Here is a 20,137-nt window from a genome sequence, read left to right on the forward strand (position 1 = left end):
GTTTCCAAAAGTGTTTGTTAATGGATGTTCTGCCACTTCCTGTGCTGGTCTGAGTATCGAAATAGCTCTGCTGTGAGAGAGTTTTCCGGAGTCTCCTTTGGTGTAATTTAAGATTATTCCTTCTCAATGTGCCTTTAATGGATAGAATATGAATATATGTATATTCTGTGTGTGTGTTATGAAAGCCATTGTTCTAGACAACAAATACTCAATTGACTTACTAAAAATTAAATACCTGAAAGAAATGTGTGCAACTATTTAAGCCCTGAGGCAGTAGCACAATACCGTTTAATTTCTCTACCTGTTTTTATTTTTTAGTGATTACCTGTGCTGAACCCTTGACCTACAATGAATGCATCAACTGTTGCCCTGTTTCATGTCATCAGCAATCACAGTGCATTGACAGTGAGCTTCCCTGCGTTGATGGGTGCTACTGTCCAGATGGTATCTTTTGCTTCTCAAATACATATTATTTGATTCCATATAATTTTCAGATTGTTCTTCTCCAAGTTCACATACCTGTATGGCCTGGCTAGATTAAGGCATTCCCAGGAGCTCTTTATAAATGCAGTGCCAACAGAGTGTGGATGAATGACCTTGTTTTCCTTGTAAGTGACAAGAGCCTTTTCCTCTCTTTAACAAGTGGGAATAGGTTTCAGCACAGATCCACATTCTAGCCATAGAGCTCCACAATTTGAGTGAAAAACGGGGTTGCTCTGTTGTTGACAGGGCAGCCATCCTCCTGATTCTGGTGGTTGCTGCTTTTTTTTTGGGAGGGGGGAGTGGTGTGTATTTTAGTGGGTTGCTGGGTTTTTTGGGGGGTTTTTGTTTCAAGTGTGGGTTGTTTTTTGGGGTTTTGGGGTTTTTTTCCTGAAGAATGTCTGCAAGGTCAGGTGCTTAGAGCTCAAAAATGTGACATGAATAAAACTCATTCACGTGACGAGAAACAGGTTTTTATATAGAAAGTCTTACACTGTTGTATGGTTCTGGAAAGGTATTTACTGATGTGGGCTGTAGCAAAACTTTATCCTTATTACCAAAATATGCTTTGATGTCCAGTGGTGCCCTTGTTACTGGCTTCTCTTGGGTACACAATTCTATCTAAAAGAGGACAGAAAAAGTTATGCCATGGATTTTCAAGTCCTGCCTTTTATACATACCCTGATGATTTATAAGTATAATCACATTTGTCATATGTTTTTATCTTTTATGGGCTAGTAAAGTCTTTTAGCTTCTGGCTCTCTAATAATGGAATAATTTAAAAAAAAAAAAGGTAAAAAATCCATTATAGTAAAATAAGGACCAAACAGTGCTTTAAAACATAGAGGCAAAGATTTGTAAAGGTGCCAAAAAAGAAGCCAAAGGTACTAAAAGCAGCATGGTTTGGTGTTTGTGTGTGTGGGTGCTTTCCTCTCCCCCAATATTAAATACCTGTTACTCATACTATTGTTAGTGTATTTCAAGCCATTTAGGGACTTTGTCCATGTTATGTAATTTATTTAATATACTTGAAATACACACTTGTTCTGCAAAAATGACTACCAAATAATCCAGAGTTTTATTGTCATAGATGAACATTTGTGTTGTTTTCGGGTATAGTTGTTAGTGCTCCATCAGCCATTTGTACAGATATTTCACTTTTTTGTCCTGGTTTTATTTCTTTTAGGCTTAATTTATGAAAATGAATTGTGTGTCCAGCCTATGGACTGTCCTTGTGACTACCATGGAAGTTTCTTTGAAATGGGCTCAGTGGTTTATGAGGAATGTAATAACTGGTTAGTAATTTTTCTTTTTACACTGTGGACTTAATCCTTTCATGGTCATGAGACAAGTTCTTTAAGGCCTATTTCAGTTAAAAATTTCATAAAGTTGGTAAGTCCTCACTGTTTCTACATACAAAAACGTTGTTCCATATGTTTTGCAATGAAGGGAAAGATAAAATACTGTGTCCAGTTTTGGGCCCCTCAATACAAGAAAGACATTGAGGTGCTGGAGCGTGTCCAGAGACGGGCAACAAGGCTGGTGAAGGGCCTGGAGAACAAGTCTTATGAGGAGCGGCTGAGGGAACTGGGGTTGTTTAGCCTGGAGAAGAGGAGGCTGAGGGGAGACCTTATTGCTCTCTACAACTACCTGAAAGGAGGTAGTAGTGAGGTGGGTGTTGGTCTCTTCTCCCAAGTAGCTAGCGATAGGATGAGAGGAAATGGGCTCAAGCTGCGCCAGGGGAGGTTTAGGCTGGAAATTAGGAAAAATTTCTTTACGGAAAGGGTAGTCAAGCATTAGAACAGGCTGCCCAGAGAGGTGGTGGAGTCCCCATCCCTGGAAGTGTTCAAAAAACGGGTAGATGTGGCACTTCGGGATATGGTTTAGTCTAGTCTACCCTTGATTGGTTTAGGTGGGCTTGGTAGTGTAGGTTAATGGTTGGACTGGATGATCTTAAAGGTCTTTTCCAACCTAGACGATTCTATGATTCTAAAAGAAACTGTAATTAATTAATGAGGAAGAATGACAGCTATTGCAGAGAATACTGTAATGTTTAATATTCTTTTCATCTTGAACTCTGCCTCAAACTAAAAGGAATCTAGTATTCAGCATCTTAACAGGAGAATTACTTTGACTTTACTTTGTCTCCCGTTTGTGTTGTCTCACTTGGACACGAAGAACCTAATGTTATTGTGACACTAAGCTGCTGTTTTGGGAATTTTTAAGTTAATTTTATACATTGGAAAGAAAAGTTTGTAGAGGAGAGAATGCCTTTTATTGGATCAACTTAATTGAAGAAAATGGATGAGCTTGAAGATGTGCAACTTTTTTTTTTCACAACAGTTCTCTTTTTTTTTTTTTAAAGTAATAAGATTCAAATTGCTTGTGTTTATTCTTCTCAATTTTAATCATCCTTAACTTTTATAATGGTGATCAAGGAGCTAAAGATAGCGTTACTGGATGCATGGATGAAATTTCACCTGACTGTATCCTCAAGACAAGCTCTTGCCACAGCTTCCAGGCATTCTAGTGACTGTGATAGCTCTGTTGTACTCTTTTGTGAGACTCAAGACACTTGGTGCTCATTTCATAGAGAAGGGATCCATGAGGAACGACTGAGGGACACAGCCATACACACTTCACAAAAAAAAAAAAGTAGTAGAAACCTTTGTGTTTTTATTTCAGCACTTGCATTGGAGGAAAGTGGATTTGTACAAATCTTACATGTCCAGGTATGTGAAAGTCTTGAATACTTAATTTTTTTTAATAACTGAATTTTTACTTGGTGTAAAATATTACTGTTAGATCTTAATGTGATATTTCACTATATAATTTGTATATTTATTTCTAGCTACATATAAATGCATCTACACACACAGTAGATTAAATATTAAAATGGTCTGAATAGCAGGCATCTGCATTTCAGCTTAGCACAATAACATGTCTCCCTATATATCACTATAATGTCTCTGGTAGATGGTACTACTTGGTCATTCTTGTCATTCAACTAAAGTTTCCTCTGCAATCTTCACTTGACAGAGTTATGGCAAGATTACTTTCCCCACCCCCCAGTGTTTCTGGCTAGCGATATGGTGTCTAGGTATTGTACAAATATCAGTTAATTATTTTCACAACATGCTTGTGGAATGAGGGGTCCCCCAGTGTTTCTGGCTAGCGATATGGTGTCTAGGTATTGTACAAATATCAGTTAATTATTTTCACAACATGCTTGTGGAATGAGGGGTGTTTTTCTCACTTGAGACAGGCAGATAAACTACAGAGATTAAGGTCAAAAAGACTTGCAGTTTAAAGGTATCCATGGCCTCATGGTTCTTAGAGCTGCCAACAGATTCAAGCACTGGTCTCAGAGTTATCAGTTAACTGTGGGAGTGCTTAATGTTTCTGCAAATCAGCTTTCAGAGCCACAAATCAAATACCCAGAATGTAAGGATCACACATATTATTGCCTCCTCCTGAGGGAAGAATTGTTTAGGTATCCTGGCCTGGCATCAGGTAGGAACTCCATAACAAAAGCAAGGATAAGGTTCAGTTCCTAACAGTGTTCCTAGTACCTGGTTATAATATGAATGCAATTTTATAAATTATAGCGTGCATCAGTGTGTATGAACTCTACAGCAGTAATAACTGTTGAGAGTACACTGTATTTTCTACGTACTTAAATGCATTATTTACTATGTTTGTCAGCTGAATGCTCAGTTTCAGGAGACATTCATTTCATGACCTTTGATGGGCGCAAATATACTTTCCAAGCTACCTGCCAATATATTCTAGCAAAAAGCCGTACGTCTGGAGCATTTACTATATCGCTGCAAAATGCTCCTTGTGGACAGGTAAGGCTTAGAAACTTCTTGTAATGTTTATATCCTGAAGTGTTTATTAACTGGGGGGAGGGAGTGGTTTTTTGTACAAAAAAAACCCTACCTGCAACTGAATAGATTAAAATTAATCAGTAGCAACAATTTTCCATAATGATGAAATAGTTGAACAACAACAGTGCAGAGGACGTCTGTAGGTAAATTCTCATGTTTGCTTGTGGTAAATAGAAAAGATTATGCTAGCATTCCGATTCAATGTTCACTGAGGTCATTCAGTAGCATATGGTGGTTCATGCAGCAAACCCTGGATGATGACTTGTTTTCTTGAGCTTTCCGAGCACATCTTTGTGGATTTGCAGCCAGCACAAAATAAGCCTACTGCTTGAAGGAAAAATGACTTTTTTGTGCCTTGAGTATAGATTTCTCTTAGCTTTGTTCTTGCAGCTTGAAATTCACTTTTACTTACATTTATATTGAAAAACTTTGGATAGCTTTTAGGACAGGTCTCTTGGATTTGGGTATATGTATGCATCTGTGTTACTGTTGTTAAGTTGGTATCCTGTACAATTTATTTCAGCCAGATGTCCATGTGCGTGTATATATAGCTGATACTAAGGGTGCTCCTACTTTATATTTGAAATCTTCTGATACTGTACACAGAAGTCTCCAAATATTTAATCTGCTTATGTCCGAGACCCATTCTCTTTCTTTTGTTGTTGTGTATGTGGATTTCTGAGCACTTGTGAGGTATGGACACTGGTAAGATTTTCACTACAGCATTTCATTCTTCTTACAGTCTTGATAGGCCTTGTAATTTTGAGGAAGTTAAGGCAAGTTAGAATAGATCTTTAACATACAGAGGTGGTGTGAGAAATGTAGTTGACTGAGTTGAGCTGTTTTCTGGAGTTGGGCTTTTCTCACTGACTTTTAAGTTCTACATATGCACATAAGGGCAGAATTTGGCCCACATTTGTATTAAGGTCATAATGCTACTGTGGATGCCTACTTACTAAGCTGCTGGACTTGCTGCTGGAGCAAGATGTTAAACTTTGTATCTTGGCCAGATTTATGTTCTGTCTCCATTGGTCTGTGTAAGGATTTTTACTTAGGAGCAACTGTATAGATATTTGAAGTGTACATAGACTTAAATGTGATTCTTTTTGTGGTATTTCTAGACCACCTACTATGTTAGGCCCAGATTTTGGTTCTTAGCATGATGAGCTTCCGTATTGTTGCAGTTACGTACTTCGCATAAAACCAGATTTAGCACCATTTCTTTTTACTTTTGTGGAGGTAACTACTTACACTTCATTATAGTAGTTTTCTTTTGTGTTCTAAATAAATGTGTGATTCTGTAAGTCCTTATACACTAATGATTGCATTTGTTCTTCTCTGCAGCTTACATTGTTCGTGCACTTCAGATTTCCTTGGGAAGAAAAATGGTCGTATAAGTTGTCATGCCACACTTTCTAAAGGCGTATTTCAGTAAAGTCTTTCTGTCCTTGTGCACTAAAACCTACTTATCTGTATGACAGAGAAGACCTTTAAGCAGAAGGCAGTCATGTTAAAGCAGCATCGACAAGTTTATTATAATAGAAATGATTTATTTGCAGTCCAGGTAAGAGATGGGAGACTGAGTGCATGGAGTCCCCTTCTCATCTCAGTGATAAAAGTTGAGAGGTAAGAAAAATAGCTTAACTGGATAGAGACCAAATACATTTTCCAACTGGATGTTCTGCAAGTAAATGTTCTACTGTCTCTTCTATGGTTCCTAGAAGAAGTGATCAGAACATCAGATGAGGTATGTGACAGGGCACAGAAGTTACCAGTGTTGAAAAAGTGGATTCCGGCATTGTGAATACGACTGCTTTATTATGCTCTAATAGCCTCTAGCTCCTTGAGGTAGAAGAGGTACAGTGGGGGCTGTGAAATGAGATCTTGGTGAGGACATGCACATTAAAAAAACTTCTTGGAAAGAAATTTTTTACAATGAGAGTGGTCAAGCACTGGAACAGGTTGCTCAGAGAGGTGGTAGAGGCCCCGTCCCTGGCAACAGTCAAGGTCAGGTTGGATGGGGCTCTGAGCAACCTGATCTGGTTAAAGCTGTCCCTGCTCACTGCAGGGGGGTTGGGCTAGATGACCTCTAAAGGCCCCTTCCAACCCAGAGCTTTCTATGATTCTAGGCTTTAATCCCTATGTGCATCACCCTTTGGGTTGGGGAGAATTTGGTGATCCTGCTAGTATTCCCTATTTATGGGAAGATTGAGACTGTTTCAAGATGTGATGTATCTGATCATTGCTGCAATTCGTGCATATTTGACTTAGCTTTATTCTGATTTTAATGAGTTTAGCTGGCTTCATTCTGTGCTAACCTTGGGATCCTGAAGAGTTGATTAAGCCAGTATCATAATCTAGAAGGAAAAAAAATAGAATAGCTGTGAAACAAAACATAAACATTCAATATAGGCATAAATCTGTTCAGTTAGCATAATATTCTCAGAACTTTGCGGAGTCCAAGAAGCTTGAGAAGGATGGCTGTGTATTGAAGCTGTGTCCTGTGCTGTATGGTTGAAGGTAAGCAAAGGAGGGGATCCCAGGAGAAACATCCTAGGCAACTTTTTTATCAAATGAAGGTTGAGTCATGATTGACTTCTTGCAGAAGCCCATGGTGAGATACCTTTCAGTGTGACCTGTTGAAAAGCCTATCAATAGACAACAGAGGTCTGGAGCAAATATCTGCTATGGTAATATGCAGGATATGTATTGTGGTTCTCATTCCCTTTTGTGTTACAGAACACTTACCTCTGTGCAAAACAGGCAGAAGTGTCCCTCGTGTAGTTGTTGTGGTGATGCTTTTGTTGGGGAAAGTGATAATCAGATTAGTTTGCTTTCCGCAGCACTTGTGAGACCACAAAGCCTTGCGGTAATTCTTCCATATTCTTCATCCTGACTTAGGGACTTTGTTTAATGTGTCTCTGTGTCCAAGTGGTTTGTAGGTGAAAAAACAGATTCTCTTGGCTGTTACTACATGTTGGGCTTCATATTTCACTTAGTTTAACAAAGCTAGCCTGATCAGTCCTTAATAGGTATAGACTTTTAGGGAGGTTTGAGTGAAGTGTTCTGGACATTAACAGCCAGGTGGGTGATCAGAGGCCTATGTGGTATGTTCCAGGGCTAAGTGCTGCTAATTTGATTATCAATCTACAAGTGGTGAGAGGGCAGTGAGAACAGCTTGTGTAGTATAGCACAAGAATGTGGGGCTTTGCTGCAGCTATTCAAGTGTCTAACTATCAACTAGTTTGTACTACTTGGCAGAAGAGCTGCTTTACAGTTCCCTAGGCACCATCCATTATCTTTTTCCTAGTTATAAAAATTAAGGAATTGAAATGAGAAGCTAAAAGACTTGTAGTGCAGAATCTCATATTTCTTGATGGTTTGATATTTTGTGTGGCTGTTTTAAAGAAAGCTTATCAGTCCCATCTCATTCAAGCAGATTAAAAAAATGCAGAAAGAAAATACCTGGGGAGATTTTAGCTCTCTGAATCACAAAGAATCCAGTCATCTAGAGCCTTAGAGCTGGTGACATAAACAGTCATCAGGCAACAAGTTATTTCAAAACAATGTGAAATTTTGTTTAAGCATTTCTTGGAAGGAGAATCAGTCAAGTGATCAGCACAGCTTAACCTTATCTGAGTTTCAGGTGACAACCTCACTGGCTTTGTAGTTTGTATGATGACAAGGTCTTCTGAATATAGGATTTTTTTTAAGTGTCTAGTGAGAGAAATGGCCATTCCTGTGAAAACACCTGCTGAAAGTTGGCAGGGGCAGTGCTGTGAAAGAAGCAGTTCATTGGAACAGAGAATAATTGTCAGGCAGAATTTCTCCTTCACTTTCAGCATGAAAGAATAATAAAACTTGTGTCAATATTGTGTAGTAATGTATGTGCTGTGGAGGGTTGTTCTCTTGGCTCTGGTCTGCTGTGTACCAGCTGGTATTCTTTTATTTTCAGCTGCTTATAAGGTTGACAAAATTGTCAATTTATAGCCACTGTTGCTGAATGGTATGTGCAGAAACCTAATTTCTTAGTAAGGCAAGAGAACAGGATAAACTACAAGAGCATGGCTTCACAATGCAGATACCTCTCTTCACCATCAGTCCAGGAGAGCTGGTTGAGCTGATGAAATACCTCCAGTTATTTTTATAATTTGCTATCTTTACGTTTTGTTTTATCACTGTTGGTGAAGGATCACTGTTACACTATTATTTAGAGACAGGGAAATTCTGAATGTAGTTTTTAATCTTTACAGACCAGTGTGTGTACTTGTATGTCCATGATACTTGAAGGACTGACAGATGATCTGCTCTGTGCTGCTTCAGCATCTATCACATGGTAGTGTTCAGAGATCCTTGCAGCTCTATAATTGTTTTCATGAAGTAGGGCAGCATTTGCCCTGTACTAGGGAAGTCCCAGTGAAAATCAGTGAGAGTTGGATAAAAGTGTAAATCTTTGAACTGAACATCCTAATCTGCTTGCACTATAAATGGTCCTATTCGTAGTATAATTTTGCTGTTAGTGCGACTCTCTGAGGGTAGGGATATTTTAACTAAATCTTGTTCAGTGCCTCTTTCAGCACTGAAGATGCTTAATGTTTTGCTATTTCATTATCAGGTATGCCTTCACTGTAGGCAGTGGGACTGGAAAGTGTAGCCTCCTGCACCTCTGCTGGACATTCCTGGACTGCAGCTCAGGGCCAGATCCAATCAATGAGAATTTTCCTGCAGTGAGACCTAGGCTGCTCTTTTCAGACATGTCTGTGTATGTTTTGGTATATGAGACATTGAAGATGCATAATCAAGATGAGAGGAAAATGAACAAATACTGTGCCAAAAGTCACCAGACCCAATTTTTGTCATTGTTCTTGAATACCTTTTAAATGGTTACAAGGTCTTGGAGTGAAGGAGGCTGAACAGAAGAAACAGCAGTTGGGTGCTTCCCCCTTTCCTCAGTAGATGGCAGGGAATAGACAGTCTTCTCTTAACTTCATCTAGCCACACTATGCCAAAGTAAATAAGGTGATGTCTCGGAAGCTGTAGTAAAGAGATTTGAGTATAGCACGAGTGGCAGAAACTTAATTCCTTCCTAGAGGAAAGAGAAAAGTACAAGGTGGACTGATTCTGATGTCTTTCAGCATGCAGCAAGGTGAATTACAGGATGCTGACCATGGTAAAGTTCAAGTAATCTCTCGATCCACCTCTGCCTGATTCTCTGTGATAGAACATTTGTCTTTTTAAGAAATTAAGCAGTGATCGACTTCATTCTGTTAAGAAAAATCCAGTAATCTTTTGTGATTGATAAACATGCTTTAATAAACATTCTTTCCTATTGGCATTGAAAGCCAAAGTACCTGTAGTTATTCTGGAAGGTGGAAGTCCTGGTCTGGAAACTTTGATAGGAACTGACTAGTGTTAATCCTCTGTCTGGCTAGGTTCCATGTTATTTAGTACAGGTGTTAGTTGTTACTGCAATATGCTGAAAACATCCAATATTCAGTAGCCCTCAGACTTGTGCTGCTTTCCAGCTGTGTGGTATGGTGTCTAGTCAAAGATCACTAGAGTAACATAAAACATGCAGGAATATCAAGTAGTTCATTTAGGTATCAACCAGTTTCAGGACTTTCTTGAATGGAAAAAAAATGCAGCTTAACTAGCATAGAACAAATGTCCTCTAGTTGACTTCTGTTTTGATGAAAGCCGTTAACTTGAATTCAATTCTTGATCTTTAAGCTGTTGTGAAATTTTCTTCTGTAGGCCATGTAGCTGCTTTATGTTGTGAAATACTAGCATTTCAGTCAATTAGCTGCTTTTGGTAATGTTGACAACGAAGTGCCGCTGAAGAGGATGGGTGTAGGTAAGGTAGATGAGGTTGATCTTGGATTTCTTTGGAGTGTGTTTCATCCAGGCTGAAATGCAGTATTCCTTTTCATGTATTTTTTTAATATGATGTTTTGATTTAAAAAAACCTAAATGGAAGTAGGAATAAGCAACGGTAGTAACAATAAGCAAGTTGGGCAGTTGGATATTGTGATATTTTATGCTGTCACAATGCTGCCTTTCTTCATCAATATTCATCCAGGGAGCTTATGAACATACACCACAACTCCTCTCGGAAGTAATGAACTTCTGTTTTAAATAATGATTCACAAGATGCTTCTGTCTTTCATTACTGTTTGCCTTTGAAAGAGTTTTGTATCTTAAATATGCTTTAAAAGAACCTGAGTATATTGGAACACTTTTAAAGTACAGATCTGGATTTCTGTGCACTGCTGTGTGGATAATGCAGCCTTGTTTGTGAGCATTAACTCAACCTCAGTGGGCCTTTAATCAGGGGGGTCTCATGAATTGCAGGTGTCTTTGTACTAAACTATAAGAATTGTTTAAGTTTCTCTTTTGAGCTCTATTTGCATAACAGGTTAGCGTTATATTTTAACATACATGTGAAATAATGCAAAATGCTAAGTTTTCTTACTCAGCTGTAAAGCTGTATGTTTTACAAGTGCGCTCTGCTAAGAAGCAAGATACAACTGAAAATTTTCAATTCCCTGCTAATTATAGCTTTACTTGCACTCTTACTTAGCATTCATCTTACTTAAATATTTAAAAAAAAAAAAAAAATAAATTTTTGCTCTTACTTGTAGAACCACGATGGATCATGTATCCAGTCAGTCAGCCTTATTCTTAAGCAAGACCCCAAGAGGCAAGTGACTCTGACCCATTCAGGAGATGTTCTGGTATATGACCAGTACAAAATTAACTTGCCTTATGCAGATGGTAAGGAATAATATATAAACATATAACTCCTCTCAAGCACTAAAGCAGTATTTTAATGGCATATGTGTATGTTGTGATACTGTCAATATTACTAACATACTGAAGTGGTATATCGTTCATATTAACCTTGTTAACTTTTAATGAAATATTTCACAAATTGACTGCTTAACTGCTGATGTACTTTTTACAGTAATGGTAGGAGTTGCACAGTAGCTGTGTTGGTCTGGTGTCTCTTATGTTAAGATTGAGTACATTCTGTCTCTAACAAGTCCAAATGCCATCCCTCACATTTACAAGGTTGGTTAGCTCTTTTCTGAGGGGAAATTCTTTTCTCTGATTCTTGAACTGAATGATTTTTTCCCTTTTTTGTAAGCAACTCAAGTAAATATGTGGAAGAAGCCCTCTTGCCCCTTACAGATAAGCTAAAGATTTCCAGACAAAAAATTTCTTTTGTTTTTTCTTTTGAGGTTTTTAAATCTCTCCCTCTGGAAGATATTACTAAGTATGCTACATATGAACATATGACTGTGTTCTGTGAGATTCAATGTTAGCTTCAATGAGAGCTTTATATGCAGATCATTAGTACATTTGATGTCTGGGGGGCCTTGGCTTTTGGGATATTTCCCCAAAAAGGCTTTAATACAGGAAGCACGCTGCTGGTGTTAGGATTAGGTTGTCTAAAATAAATGGTCTGCAATGTTATGTGCAATGTTTGTGTCTTTAAATTGTTTTGCTTTTAGTTAACCTTTATGAATAATCCAGTGAACTCTGGATGCATTTTTAGAAAGTGTGGTGACTGTCATAAGTTTCTTGTCTTCTTTAAATTCTGAATCAGTGTAACCTTTTGTGAGAAATCAATGATTAGAGGAAAATAGGGTCTTAACAGGAAAAAAATGTAACTTTCATCAAAATGATAAAAACAGTGAAATGACAAGAAACAAAATGCAAATTACAAGCATATTTCCTTTGCCTTTCAACAGTCTCTGTTTTTACTTACCAGAGTTATTTGAAATACGGAAACTCTCCTCTGTGTTTGTTCAAGTAAAGACACGCATTGGATTACAGATACTGTATGACAGAGAAGGACTGAGGCTTTACCTTCAAGCTGATGGACGGTGGAAAGATGATACTGTGGGCCTTTGTGGAACCTTCAATGGAAATACAGAAGATGATTTTTTGTATGAATAGCTGCAAGATTTCTATTTGCTAGTATATGAGTATCTACAGTTAGAGTGGTAGATCAAGCATGTACTGAAGCTGAATGGATAGACACGAAGAATAATTTGTTTTGAAGTTTTGAGTTAGTGACATAGTAGGTTTTAGTTTGCTAACAGAAATTTGTAACTTCAAATACAGGATATCAAGCCAGGTTTTCATTAAAATATTTTAATATAAAAATACAATGAAATACATATGACTCAAAAGTGCTAGTTTATCTGAAAAGTTTTGTCCAAAATATGGAGTGTCCTATGTAAGGGACTTTCTGCCTCCTTGCAAGCCTCTTTGTCTCTTTCCACCTCCCATTTTCTGCTGCAAGTTCTAATTTGCTCTCTCTGACAGAGCCTCTATTGTTCAGTGTCTGCAGGCCAGCAACAGAATTGGCTGTTGCCTGAGCTTCGCTTCGTCATGATGCAGTGAAAGGTGGTTAGAGCTGCCTGAGCACCACAGTCAAGATTGCTGTTTGTCCAGCTTCTTTGCAGCATATTTCCTACAGATATTAAAGAACAAATTTGCTTCCAGAGGATCAAGCAGCCTAATGGAAGTGGCAGAAGGAGAACATGAATTTAGAGCATGACAGAATATTTCTTTGACCAAGGGAAAAAAAAAAAAAGAGTAGGAGAACTTCTTTCTCTTAAAACAGTTGGAATTTTTTGAATCAAAACTAACAGAAAAAAATGGGAAAACTTTCCATAATAGTTCCCATTTAAAAACATACACAAACATACACACACAAATATTGTAGCGGATTTTTGAACAATTTCTATCTTAGAGATTAAAAAGTGTTCTCAGACTCTTGTTTATAATGAGACTAGGAAATATATAGACAGGATTTCAATGAAGAGATATATATGTAAAACTACTAAAAATATTTCTCCGTTTGAAGCAAATAAGTTTTGTAGTGTATTTTTGACAGTCTTTGGACTTGTTCTCAAATAAGTGGGAAGTTGTTCAACAGTTGATATTTGTGAAATAAGCCCTTAAACTACAGGAACTGAGGAATTGTGCTGAGATGTGACACAAACCATAATGTGCAAGCATCTTGACATGTATACAAAACACCTGATCCATACCAGATTTGGGAGATGACTTGCCATAGACAGTGGTGTCTTTTGCAACATCTCCACCCCCAGCTACTTTACCAGAAGTAATACTACTGGTTGTATGCCTAATGCAATCTTTTCCTAGAGTGTAACATCCCATATTTAAATGCATGGTTTTGATCATTCTCCCTATATGATATTAATGTGCCTTGGTATTTTGATCAAAGTCTTTCTATCTTTTGGCTTCTGCTGCCCCTGTGTTTACCTGCACCTCGTGGATATCTCTTCAATTGCTTTTGCAGTCATATCTCTGGAGCCTTGGATTTCTGTTCCTTCCTCTTTCTTGCAGGGACTAGAGAGCCTGGGAAGTCAGCTACCCAGGAACAGACAGGAAATTATAGGTAGAGAAAAAAATGGATCAGATATCACTGAGGAGGCAAAATTATGAATGAGAGTGCAGACTTTCAGGACAGTGGTGCTCCCTCCTTCTCTTGTGAAAATGGAACTTGGTCTGTTTTTATCTGTCCTTCCTTACAAAGTATCTAATGGCTCTAGAGCACATCTTCTCTTTCGTTTCTGGGCCTTTGCCTGGAAAGAAAGAGTCGAGTCCTGAAACTTAAGCTGACAGTGCTTTATAGGAGAGTGCATGAGAATATGAAACAGTGGATGGGGAGCTTGAATCAGCTGTGCTGAAGGGGGTGGTAGAACTGAGACCATTCTGTAAATTCACTGTATCTTCTGTGACTGACTTCTGTTTTGTAAAAGATCTCCAGTTGGAGTAACTGAAAGCACTCCAGAGCTGTTTGGAAACACATGGAAAACTTCATCAGCATGTGTTCTTGTGCATGATAGTTCACAAATGGATCCATGTGATATTCATCTGCAGACAGGTGGGCAGTGAAGGTCAATTGTTATTGACAAATGCATTTCTAGTTATTGTATCTGTGCTGACTTTTCCTAGTTGGATCAGGTTAAGTAATAACTAGTCCTACCCACTGAAAAAAATGAATACTTAAAGGTAGCATTTGTTGAGTTCAATCCCCTAACAAGTCATATAGTGTATTGTTAAAGTATTTTGTGATACTTGCAGAGGCACTTGAAATATGTCCTTTTTATTTCTAGTTTGCAGTTACAATGTGTTAAGTTAGACATACATTAAAGGTTGGTATTATGTCTAGTATTGGTGATGCTGCTAGTTAAGATGGAGACTTAAAAGTATTGCAGTATTCATTTTTGAAAGTACTGAAAAAATGAAACATTTGGTTTAGTTGTCTGTTATGGAGGAGAACAAGTAGGAGAAAGATACTTATGCACTGCCAGCTGTTAGGTTCAGCTGAAAGGGCCCAGTTGGGGAATGATGCTAGTGGCTGATGCCATGAGGACCACGTCACTAAGACATGTTTTAATAATGATGAACTTTGTAGATCGTCAGTTATATCCATTTCACAGTCCCTACCACTTCTTGTCTTGGACTCTACACACTTTTAGGCAAGATACAGAGGTAAAATATTGATTAAGGTTTTGCCTGTAACTTCAGCAGTGCTAGGAAATAATAATAATGTCTCCTGCTACAACATCATCATGTCTTTCAAGTGTTTATGCAACATGCAGCACTAAGAGGCTGCATTCTTCGTAATGGGTTTGGACACGAATGTAGAAAAAAAGTGGCCTGTACAAGAAGTTGGAAATTCTGGAAAAGGAATTGTCGAGTCCTAGTTTATGCATCTATCTTATTCTGTGGGAAATACAAATTTATCTCTTTCTGGGTATGCTACTATAGCATATTATTTCTTTTGACCACTGTTGCACAATTGTTTAATGCATTCAGGATTAAGATATTCAGGTGACTGCTGTGTTTGGAGCTTCTTATGTAACTATTTGATGCTGTTCTTGTTCTCCTGCCATAGTGCTACCCCAAGCCAGCCGCTCTGGGTGTGGTTGCAGCCTTATGCAACTGAAACAACGGGTAATGGATTATTCTTTGAAATACTGACTTATTGAAGCAGTTACTGGGAATAACTTAAACTTGAAAGATACGTAATCCTGTGTGTTTATGAAAGGCACTGGGTAGTGTGTCGCATCTGTTGCCTAACCTGCACCCATGAATCAGTTTAAAGATAGGAGACACTATATAGGCACTGGCTGCACATTGTAAGGTTTTCCGAATACCTTAAAATCGCTCCCAGAACAGGTCGAAAACTATGAGCATCTAATGTCTTTTCTGTCCTTCCATAGAGTTGTATAGATATCAAAGGCACAAAGATATATATGGTAATAGTGTGTAACTATGATCAGTTGCATTGTATAGAAGACACTTTTTATTCCAAGTCTTTTTAAACTCTCTCACTGATACAGTGTTCAATCTGTTATTTGTATAGCCTCTTACGCAGCGGAAGCTTGTAGCATCCTTACAAAAGAACTTTTTGCTCCATGCTACCCCTATTTGAGTCCTGTTCCCTATTTTGAGCAGTGCAGAAGAGACACTTGCAAATGTGGACAGATTTGTTTTTGCTCTGCTCTGGCCCATTATGCTCATCATTGCCGAAGATTTGGAGTTGTAATAGACTTCAGAGGAGGTGTCCCAGACTGCGGTGAGTTGCCTTTCACTTCTAGTCTCAAATAATTACTGTTTGAGGACTTCAGAATGACAATCAGAAAATAAAATTAAATTAAATGAGAAAGGATTGATTCTAGCATGATCTTTTGTGTACAGGACAAGGTTTGGGGTTTGTTTTTTTTTTTTGTCTTCAAGACAGATTTAGTACCAGTGTTTTTAGAGGATTCCTTTATAGTTGGCTTTCTTTAGTTCTTTTGACTTAAACAATGCAAAAATTTTTTTGAAGTAGTTGGAGGGCTTCAAATCTGTACAGAATTAAAAATGTCTATATCTCTTGCATGGCTTTGAATATCTCATAGCCTTGTTGATATTATTCATAAGCTGTGTAAATAGACTTGTTCTTTTCCTCATAGATGCTAAGTTTATCTAATTCTTTAAATGAATTACATGAAAAATGATGGTGACATATTTAGCAGTTTCAGCTGGATTATTGTCAACTTCTGTCTGACAATCTCTTTTAGCTTATTCTCTTACTGTCAGTGACGCTGAAATACACAGAGTGCTGAAATAAGTGTAGAGAATTGTTATTGTTGATACTTAATTTAAAATGAATGGAGGAATATAGATAGTGTAGAGGTAGCCGAAGGTGATATCTGTTATCTGCTCTATAAAGCCTCACAAGTAGAGAAGTGGGATAATACTATTAAATTCTTCAGTTTATATGAACTTTTAGTGATGCAAAAGATGTTGATAGGACATGTAATGCCCTCATCTACGTTCTTTAAAATTACAGAATTGGAAACCCTATAAAACCCTAAACTGACACCCCTGCTGTTTCAGTAGGTTTGGCTCCATAAACAAGGCTGAAAGTCTTTTCTAAGGAACATCCAAGAATTTAACATCTGGTAGTTTTCATGACATAATGTAATTATCCATGTTGTAATGCATGATAAAGAGGATTTGGGAAAGTTGGTCCAGCTTAAGTATCTCAAGCTGGAGTATCTGTATGTATATCTGAAAAGACTGGCTTGCTTGCAGTCATGACATGAATGGCTGTGTCCACTATGACTGAGTGAATCATTCAAGCTGTTTAATTTTATTTTACTTTTCTAGAAGCAAGTATGGTTTTATTAGAATATATTTTAAGTCATGCTTGTAGAGTTTAAAATAGTTGAATCTTTTTAGTATTTCAAGAACTTCAGATTTTTTTTTTTAAGAAGAACTTTATAGGAGATTATATATGTGTATATGTATGTATATAAATAAGAAAACTTAAGATGGTATTGTGCAACATGTGCAAAGTATGCACATTTTATTTATTGCTTTTAATGTTTTCTTTAAGCTCCTGTGTGTTTCCCAAAGCCCAGGCACAAGAGCCAAGCATTTTCAGAGTTAGAGAGGAAAAAGCTTCAACTGTTGAGTTTCCCCAGTGTAAATCTGGATTAATGGTGCAGACTTCATTGTACTTGTTATTACTGCGGATTTACATCTATGTAGTTTATACAGCATACTGCCAAGATAGCAATTTCAGTGGAATTTAATGTGATTTGGAATGAAAGAATAGAGGTGTTTATCAGAAAACTTGGGAGGTACTTGAGTTCCTTGCACTGTAATTTGAGCGATTTGTTTCATTTGGACAGCTCTTTCATGTGAAGATACAAAAGAGTACAGTACTTGTGTATCTACCTGTGGCAAAACCTGCCAAGCGCTGTCTGTGCCAGAGACGTGCAGCAGTGATTGTGTTGAAGGCTGTACTTGTCCCTCTGGAATGTATTTGAATTCTAAGACTGAACGATGTGTACAGAGGTAGGTAAAGTTGCAGTTGTGATAGTCACCCCCAGTATTTTAGACCACTGCCTCTGCAAGTCAGAGTGAAAAGCTAATAAACATGTAGCCTTGTAGATATTATGCATCTGTAAATTTGGCAGGATCTTAGAATTATACAGAACCTGTATGTTGATCAAAAATAGCTCTTTTATGGTAATGACACTCATCCAACATTACTAAAGCTAGTTGTGACACATTGTCTGGTTTTTGGCATAGAAGGGATACAAAAGGTGTCTGTTATGTCGAGGTTCTGCTTTGTTGCTGATTTGGTTTGGAATACGCTTGAGTTATATGGCAGTATTGAGATCAATTTCTTGTATTAAAAAAAAAAAAAAAAAGAAAAACCCAAAACAAACCAAGACCAAAAAACCAACCAAAAAAAAAAAAAAACCACAAAACCTCACCAAGACCAACAAAGCAACTAATTGAACTTTGAACAGCAATGAAATCAATGGGAATTTTTTTCTTCCTTCAGCTTGAGTTAATCGGTTACGTATTTTTTCTCTACTCCAGAAATGAATGCCCGTGTTATTTTCAAGGGATTGACTATTCCCCTGGAGAAAATGTTATGACATCTTTGGGCAAATGGTAAGATACAAAACTGTGTTTTCACCTGACTAAATGGTATCTCTTTTTTTACAAGGTCTGTCAAATCATTCTGGCTAGCCTGTTGGGTTTTTTGTTGGTTTGGGGTTTTTTTTTTTAGTGAAATGTACAGAATAAACCTACACTGGTTTTCTGTGCATGTTTGGACAGAGCTTCTTTAGAACTTCAGTTTTCAGGCTGCTGTGCTTATAGTCAAATATACTGAAGTGCAAAGTAGAGAGAAAAGCCACTATAATTTTTGTAGATACGTACTAATGTGGAGGGCTCCAGAAAACCCCAGACATTTCCTGACTCTCCATTCAAGTCTGTTCAGCTAGGCCTTCATTGCTATTCTCCTTCCCTATACCAGATTGTAAATCTGTTTATGAAGAATAATTAAGAATCTGTCTTCCACTAGTATAGAATCAGTGTAAAAGAACAATGTGCCTTTATCAACTAAGAAGCAACACAACTCTCAGCTGCAGCCAGAGGTGAATAAGCATCTCTTGTTACTGTTCCTTACATTTAGCATTTGTTCTTAGAATCATAGAATGCTTTGGGTTGGAAGGGGCCTTTAGAGGTCATCTAGCCCAGCCCCCCTGCAGTGAGCAGGGACAGCTTTAACCAGATCAGGTTGCTCAGAGCCCCATCCAACCTGACCTTGAGTGTTGCCAGGGATGGGGCTTCTACCACCTCTCTGGGCAACCTGTTCCAGTGCTTCACCACCCTCATTGTAAAAAAATTTTTTCCTTATATCCAGTCTAAATCTATTCTTCTTTAGTTTAACACCATTACTCCTTGTCCTGTCACAACAGGCCTTGCTAAAAAGATTGCTCCCATCCTTCCTATAGACCCCCTTTAAGTACTGAAAGGCTGCAATAAGGTCTCCCCGCAGCCTTCTCTTCTCCAAGCTGAACAACCCCAACTCTCTCAGCCTGTCCTCATAGGAGAGGTGCTCCAGCCCTCAGATCATTTTTGTGGCCCTCCTCTGGACCTGCTCCAAGAGTTCCACATCCTTCTTGTGCTGAGGGCTCCAGAGCTGGACACAGTACTCCAGGTGAGGTCTCACCAGAGCAGAGGGGCAGAATCACCTCCCCCAACCTGCTGGCCACGCTTCTTTTGATGCAGCCCAGGATTCGCTTGGCTTTCTGGGCTGCCAGTGCACATTGTTGGCTCATGTCCAGCTTTTCATCCACCAGTGCCTCCAAGTCCTTCTCAGCAGGACTTCTCTCAATCCCTTCATCCTGAAGCCTGTATTGGTGTCAGGGGTTGCCCCATCCCAGGTGCAGGACCTTGCACTTGGCCTTGTTGAACCTCATGAGGTTCACACAGGCCCACCTCTCCAGCTTGTCCATGTCCCTTTGGATGACATCTTGTCCTTCTGGCACGTCAGCTGCACCACTTAGCCTAGTGTCATCTGCAAACCTGCTGAGGGTGCACTCGATCCCACTGTCTGTCATTGATGAAGATATTAAACAGCACTGGTCCCAGTACAGACCCCTGAGGGACACCACTTGTCAATGGTCTCCATTTGGATATCGAGCTGTTGACCACAACCCTCTGGATGCAACCATCCAGCCAATTCCTTATCCACCCAACAGTCTACCCATCAAATCTGTATTTCCCCAATTTAGAGAGAAAGAAGGATGTTGTGGGGGACTGTGTTGAAGGCTTTACAGAAGTCCAAATAGATGACATCTGTTGCTTTTCCCTTGTCCACTGATGCAGTCACTCCTTCACAGAAAGCCACTAGGTTGGTCAGG

At 38.5% G+C, this 20,137-nt stretch overlaps 1 protein-coding gene across 1 annotated transcript in view; it reads left to right on the forward strand.

Annotated features, from left to right (window-relative positions):
- The window catches only part of OTOG (otogelin), a 113,974-nt gene that overhangs the window by 18,154 nt on the left and 75,683 nt on the right, over window positions 1-20,137 (forward strand). Inside the window, exons 12-21 of the mRNA XM_075712101.1 lie at window positions 319-444; window positions 1,667-1,775; window positions 3,166-3,212; window positions 4,186-4,331; window positions 11,012-11,144; window positions 12,145-12,322; window positions 14,171-14,295; window positions 15,784-15,996; window positions 17,603-17,768; window positions 18,303-18,377. Of these exons, the coding sequence (XP_075568216.1) occupies window positions 319-444; window positions 1,667-1,775; window positions 3,166-3,212; window positions 4,186-4,331; window positions 11,012-11,144; window positions 12,145-12,322; window positions 14,171-14,295; window positions 15,784-15,996; window positions 17,603-17,768; window positions 18,303-18,377 (1,318 nt within the window). The remainder of the gene's footprint in view (window positions 1-318; window positions 445-1,666; window positions 1,776-3,165; window positions 3,213-4,185; window positions 4,332-11,011; window positions 11,145-12,144; window positions 12,323-14,170; window positions 14,296-15,783; window positions 15,997-17,602; window positions 17,769-18,302; window positions 18,378-20,137) is intronic.

This window comes from Pelecanus crispus, chromosome 6 (assembly GCF_030463565.1).
Source record: "Pelecanus crispus isolate bPelCri1 chromosome 6, bPelCri1.pri, whole genome shotgun sequence".
Taxonomy (NCBI): domain Eukaryota; kingdom Metazoa; phylum Chordata; class Aves; order Pelecaniformes; family Pelecanidae; genus Pelecanus; species Pelecanus crispus.